At 37.4% G+C, this 7,332-nt stretch overlaps 1 protein-coding gene across 3 annotated transcripts; it reads right to left on the bottom strand.

The window, feature by feature from the left end:
* Window positions 1-1,656: 1,656 nt before the first annotated feature.
* LOC135211039 (uncharacterized) lies at window positions 1,657-6,649 on the bottom strand. Of its 3 annotated transcripts, none has more exons than XM_064244075.1 (5): window positions 6,563-6,649; window positions 5,377-5,533; window positions 4,038-4,208; window positions 3,154-3,241; window positions 1,657-3,053 (listed from the first exon to the last, which is right to left on the bottom strand). In XM_064244075.1, exons 2-5 carry the CDS (start codon window positions 5,472-5,474, stop codon window positions 1,911-1,913), a joined length of 1,500 nt encoding a protein of 499 aa, XP_064100145.1. In that variant the 5' UTR covers window positions 5,475-5,533; window positions 6,563-6,649; the 3' UTR covers window positions 1,657-1,910. The 3 variants fall into 3 exon arrangements, with proteins under 3 accessions (XP_064100145.1, XP_064100143.1, XP_064100144.1); XM_064244073.1 differs by having other exon boundaries at window positions 6,532-6,587; XM_064244074.1 differs by having other exon boundaries at window positions 6,545-6,579.
* Window positions 6,650-7,332: the final 683 nt, after the last annotated feature.

Genomic DNA, 7,332 nt, shown 5'->3' with positions numbered 1-7,332 from the left:
TTTATACAATAGTCGTCGAAAGGAAGTTGGCTCTCTCTCTCTCTCTCTCTCTCTCTCTCTCTCTCTCTCTCTCTCTCTCTCTCTCTCGTCTTACTCTCTCTCTATCCTCTCTTCTCTCTCTCTCTCTCTCTCAGTACACTACAAGGAATACGAAGGATCTAGGAACATGGCGTAGGCCTAGCAAAAGACATATGCCCAGACATTCCCTTGTCGAGAGGCTTGACAAATTTCTTCCTTAATTTTTCTCTTGATTTTTCTTTCACCTTCACTTTCTAATTTCTGGTTTTCACCGCCTCCCTGGAATTTGTCTGTATGTGCGATCTACTGTTATAATATTTATTTGAGAGATGATAGGCCTATATGACCATTATTCTCAAGAGCAGGCACCTAGACTCAAGAACATGCATCTAGACCCAAGAGCAGGCACCTAGGCTCAAGAGCTTGTACTTAGACCCAAGAGCTTGCACCTAAATTGAAGCGCATTCACCTAGGCTCAAGAGCATAAACCTAGACTGAAGAGCATGCATCTTGACTCAAGAGCTTGCACCTAGGCTCAAAAGCATGCACCTAGACTCAAGAGCATACACTTAGACTCAAGAGCACGCAACTTAAAATAAAGGGGGGGTGGGGGGTTACTTACACCAGTTCATCAAAACAGAGGGCGATATATTGAAGGCATCGTTTTCTTGCCAACGGTTGCCATTGTCTTGTGTTCAGTTGATCTTGGTGTGAACCTGACAACACCAGGTACTGGGTTCCACCTTATATACTTGGGTATCGCAAGATCATCAGGTATGTGGGTTCATCTAACAGCACTTCAAGGGCTTAGCAACTTCTGAAATGGACACAGGTCTTGTCTTAACAGTGTGTACAATATAAAGTTGCGGCATATTTTGGATGGAATCCAATTTTATTATTATTATATTATTCACATCATGAACCCTTGTTCATATGGAACAAGCCCACCACAGGGTCGTAGAGCATTGCATCTACGTTTGAACTTTTTGGCTTACACAAAAGCAGCCTTGCTCTGAGAAAGTTCAATCTAAACACTATGATAACAAATGGAACAGGAATGAGGCATAGGGCGAGATACTACCTGAAAAAAAAGAAGTTATTATTTAGACTTTCTACACCACAAAACCTTCGAGGGCATAAAAGATCAGCATTTTCAGGATACCAAAGAATTTGCAAAAAGGTAAGCATCAACGAATTTAAGACCTACCGATGAGGATGTTCATCATGGCCTACTTTGGCACTATTATTTGATGAATTTCATGAGGAACCAGGAATTGAAGAGGCTTTCTTGCTCCAGCATAGGCGCAATGAGGTTAGCGAGACATTATCCTCATATTAAATCACTTATTCATTTATGACTTTTTAAAGTTACATTTTGATGTAGATCGTAGTCATTCTAGCCATTAACAGTGCTCTGGTAAGAGAATACTAGATATATAACCTCAAGAAAAATTATTGCATGTAGTTTGCATACCTTTTCTGGCCAAGACTATGGGTTAGTCAGGTAGCATTGGTAGCTTGGGTTAGACCTTGTCCAGGACAAGAGAACTTTAATTGGAACTGTAAAACTACTGTTTTCCATATTTTCTACTTATTACATTACAGAACACAGACAATGAAATAGGAGATTCAAACAGATTTAGATTGAAATAGTAACATTTTTAATGCAGAACCATCTTTTACTGTAAAAGACAGCGGATCAACAGCATATCCAAGATCATCGACAAAACATAGGATTCAGAGCATACAGAACAGAATGAGGTGCTTCTTGAAGAATGGAAGGTACAGTCAATCAGGGGAAAAGGAAATAGAAAAGGGATTCCCAAATCTTTTTGGCAGTACAGGAAGGAAACCTGTAATTTTCACCTCAGAAATCAAACATTCAAACATCATCAACCCTTACTGAAAATAGACTTCTGTAGAACTGAAAACAGTTCGTCCAGCAGCGCATTCACTGTCGTCTCTGTGAAGTAGTCAGTGGCATAAAATACATTATAAGTCATTCTCCCTCGAAAAGTCACTACAGCATGTAAACTGCTGTTGAGGGAATTATGTATACATGCAATCGCATCCACGGCCGTTATCTGAACATGGTCTCCATTGTTATGGAGTAGTGGGGTAAAGTCCCCAAGATTTGTCAGACTGTAATCATGGAGTGCTGGTCTGACCGTAGTGACGTAGTCATAACAGATTTTATCAGCATTTTCGACCATTTCTCGCGCAACATATTGCTTCATCGTCAACTTATTGTTCAGGGCGGAGCGCACGCCTCCGTCAACTCTTCTGGAATAGTCCCAGAAGTTCTTTCTGCAAGAATCATCTACTGCGGAGATGTAGGACATGGAAGATCTGAAAGGCCCCAGGTGAAATGTCTCAGTTGGTCTCATGTACCGACGGTAGTCTGTGTACAGGTTGCAAGATACCTCACAGACATCTTTAGCAAATCCTTTCTCCTCCACGAGGTTAACAATGGCTATGTTCAGAGCAGCCATCAGGGCACTATTGACTGTCACTTTTTCCATCTTACACCTCTGAAGAAGCGGGTCAAGAAATTTGGATTCCATCACTCTCCGTATGTTCTTGGTACATTGTCCTGCTTTAGTCGGCCTTGGAAACACCTGGAAGAAAAGTGGGACTTGATCAGGCTTGGGTCGAGTTCTCAAAATGGCTTCAGTGAGGTGCTTGTCATGTACCAGACTGTCCTTAATCTGGGTGAGCAGCACAGAAACTTCATCGTTGTTGGTGATGGGAACAACCTCCTCATCGCTGACAGTTCTTCCAGCAGCTAAGTCGTCCAGTATCACAGCCATCCATTTTATGATGTACGATAAACTCATGCCATCGCATACTCCCATGTGCTCCGAGATGACAAAATCATATTGGTGAGGAAAGTGCTTCTTGACCTCTGGAATGAGGCAGGGGGCACTGGGCTTGCGACAAATAACCGTGAAAGTTCCTTGTGTATTTCCAGGATCTTTAAAACCATCTTTTGTCGCCTGACTCAAAACATTAGCCACATCTCCATCTTCCAGAACCTAGAACATTATAATTTTCAAGATAAGAACTTTAGAAAGACATATGAAAAATATAGATATTATTATTAGGAGAGCAAATGAAACACTTAGCACTACTTACCTTGAAATTTAACTCCAAGTTCAGTGGCTGACAATACCACAGCTCTCCTTTGTAGGGCTGGAGGCAAACACCAAGCCATGGAATCTTCCTAAGTGAAATAAACACACCATGGGTGACTGTCTTACTTTATTCATCTTGAAGGAATGTCATCATGATTATAGATATCATTCATATAAGCTCGTTATCAATCATACATCTCTCATCAGTATTTGGTGGGTGTTAACAGATATTTGTGGAGGGATTGGTATTTTTGAAATACCTATTAAATTATTGTCGACATAAAGTCGATGCAATTCATTTCCAGAATAAACATTTCTCTGCATTTTCTATTTTGTCCTTACAATTCAGTCTGTCATTATAAAAAGGTTTATCCAAGTTATGAACAGATGTATGATGCATCATTTTTTGCAGTGACCAAGTTTGCTTGAGCAGTCATGCCCAACTGAGTCTCTTCACAGTTACAAAAGAATTATTAGGAAGAGACAAAAAGATATTAATCTAACAACACTCAGCAACTCTACAACTAAGTCTGGCCAGGAATCTTCAGATGTGGTGCAACAACTACAGATCATGGTAGCTAACTGTTTTATACTACATACGTATACAATGTTCACTAAAAGCCTAACTGCGTTCCATTGTCTGTCACACCAGATCCTCCCACTACACATTACTGTTTGGTTCCATATCAGTCTAATCATCTATTGTCAATCTCCAGAGTCTATAGGTTCTTCAGGAGGTCGTTTTTCAATCATCCATTAAGTCTACCCACCAATATTCTTTCCACTTTACTTCCACAGCTAAATATGGCAATCTATCACTTTCCTTCAGTCTCAGAGAGCCTCTGATATGTAAAAATCAAAACTTTTTGGAAATGGACCACCAACCTGTGAAGGTGTTCCACAGCCTCTCTGAATAAGTCCTGACTCAGCGGTTTGGTGCTGTTAAAAGTCACACCGTAGCCCCCAACTCCATAACCCTTATCATTGGCTCTGTGTACCTCCTTGATCCCATCACTGGCTCTCCACAGCCACTTGATGTTGCCTGTGCTCTTGCATCTGTCCAAACGTAAAGGAAGAGTATTTAAGTTTGCTATCTGCTTAGCTATATGATAAGATGTGATCAATGAGGGGATTTTGAATACTGGATATCCTGCCATTTCTATTCAAGTAAGGGCATAAATGTAACAACATTTAGAATGAGGAGGACCTGCAGAGAAGGGTTGGAGAGTTCCAGGAGTATTTAGAGAGGGGTGGCTTAAAGGTGAATGTGAATAAAACAGAGGTTTTGCAGAGCAGTAGCGAAGATAGAGAGAGAATAGTAATACAAGAAAGATTATAAAACAGGCAGAAAAGTTTAAATACTTTGGATATACTTTAAGCCAAGAGGGGGGATGTGAGGTTGAAGTTGACAGTAGGATCAAAGATGCATGGGGGAAGTGGAGAGAGGTAGCTGGAGTGGTGTGTGATAAGAAAATGCCAATCAAGATAAAAGTCAAGATCTATTACACGGTGATAAGACTAGGTTAATATATGGAGCAGAAACATGGGCTCTAAGAGGAAAAGAGGAAGTAAAGTCTGAGAGAACAGAGATGAGATGCTGAGGTGGATTATGGAAATATCACTGCCTGAGAGATTGGAAAATGGTGAAATAAGAAGGGCAGGTTTAGTAAAGATTACAGAGAGGATAAGAGAGTCACGATTGAGATGGTATGGGCATGTGTTGAGGATGGATGATGAGGAGGGAGTGAAGAGGGCTTAGGAAGAACCTGTTAGAGAAAGAAGATCGAGAGGGAGTCAGAGAATTAGATGGCAAGATAAAGTGAAGGAAAATATGGAGAGAAGATGTTTGGTGGTGGATGATGCCTTTGATAGAAGGCAATGGAGGAGAAGGCGCATCAGGCAACCGACCCCTTAATGTAGGGATGACGGTGGGAAAGCTGAATTTAGCAGTATTTGGTGTATTGATGTATTGGTGTACATTAAGTTAGAGGATTAAATAATACGCTTATCACATTGCAAGTAAACATCAAAAGTCTGGTTCTTTAGTGATACAATATTTTTAATAACTGAATTGGTAGGTAAGCATCAATTTTACATATTCTTATGTTTCCTACAGTTATTGAATCTGACTGAAAGTTAGACAGAGTCTCGACAAACGTCAGCATTAGAATTCTAGTGATTGCATACTTCAGACACAGACATACAGACAGAAAGCGCTCCTTACCTCGACAGACAAATATTAGAAGAAACTGAGGCAGAGCCAACCTTCCAGAGCTTTCCAGTTATTCTCTGGAATGTTGTACTTGCAAAGACTGCTGACATGGCAAATCAAGATACGTTTCCACACCAGTCGAAGGGAATAAGATAACTCCAAGATTATTCTGAAAGTGAATGTGAGTTTGTCTGTATAGATAGAAGAAGCAGTTTGAACTGTAAAAAAGTGCATTTAATCTTCATCAAATGCTTTGTACACCAAACATTTATTTATAACATGAATCAATCATAAAGTTCACTATTCATTTTCTAGCGAATAATACTACATACGTACTTTATATAGAAGTGTGATTATATCTATAAATATACAAATTATTTTCACTTACAAGCACATTACAGTTTTTACATATAAAGATATTAAGCCACAAATTTTAAGTATTATCTATATATATATTATATATTACAGTTTTTTATCATATAAAGATGTTATATATATATTATATATATATATATTATATAATGCGCATTTTAAGTATATATATATATATATAGATATATATATATATGCATCCATCTCCTTCGCATATATATATATATATATATCGTATATAGATATTATATATATATATATATAAATATATATATATATATATCAATATATATATATATATATATTATATATATATATATATATATATAATATATATATAAACGTATATAAATATATATATATATTTATATATATATATATATATATCGTATAATATATCGTATATATATATATATATTATATATATATATATATATATAACTATATATATTATTCAAGGTTAAGCTATTCTCCTGTTCGGTGACTCACGAGAAAAAATAAGACAGTACTAACTGATACAGTCATATTCAAATTCATGAATTACGAATGAAAGATGCTCAATAAACCTCCACAATACTATACTTATAACAAACACACGGAGGAGTTCACCAGATTAAGAAATGCGTATTATATTATGAAAAATTATTCTAGAACGCCGTAAGACGTCCCCCTTTGCACTTTTTAGTACGAGCGAACTCTGATTTTAAGTCTAACGTTCGCTTTTTTCAATTTTCCTTTTCTTTCTTTATCCTGTCACTTGTGTTAGTTTTTCTGATTGAATATGTTTTCATTTACTCTCTATAATCACCACCAAGTTACGTTTTACCTTCCACACTGAAGAATTTAAGACTGTTTTTTTATAAACACCCCAAGGACATTGTACTGAATGATCTATACGTCTGGCAGCCATGAGTGGTGCAATGAGGACGTTTTATCGTACTTTGATTATAAGGTTCTTAACTTTATAGCGTTATTTTAGCTTTTATTTTGTTATCATTACTTACCTTTTTTGTTATGCCCAATCCAGAGCTGAAATTAAATTATTAAACTGAGTAAAAATATAAAATAGATCTCGTCAACTTCGCAAGAACAATGGACATTCTTCTCGAAGGATGGAAAATCATCGTGAATCGTTTTTTTTTTTTTTAATTCGTGCATAGTACTATATCAAGGATGTTTATTGTATTTCTGTTTTTCCTAAATCAAGTAATATGAAAGGTTTTCTTCAGCTCTAATCTGATAAACACGAAGACTCGGTGAAGGACGATGACAGATGTAGACCGAACTCTCTTGCAATGTCTGAAATGAGATACAAAATTCACAAACTCACTTTAGTTGCGTTCTGTTCGGTGATAAAACTGAATTTTAAATAAGTTTTCGATATTAAATCATTCACTAGCTGAACAGCCCTGCGCTGGTTGGGAAAACTCTGAATGACGACTGATTAACGCTCTCTCTCTCTCTCTCTCTTTCTTGTTAAGATAGTTGCTTCAGTTACATTACCCAGCTCTTTTGAAATTTTATATTTCACCACTTCTCACCCCTATTCCTATCAGGGCTGAACTTGGACTTAAAGGGTATCGGAAGTGTCACTAT

This window comes from Macrobrachium nipponense, chromosome 4, assembly GCF_015104395.2.
Source record: "Macrobrachium nipponense isolate FS-2020 chromosome 4, ASM1510439v2, whole genome shotgun sequence".
Classification (NCBI taxonomy): Eukaryota; Metazoa; Arthropoda; class Malacostraca; order Decapoda; family Palaemonidae; genus Macrobrachium; species Macrobrachium nipponense.
Note: the sequence above shows the minus strand (reverse complement) of the source record. Positions and strands in the feature narration are given on the sequence as shown.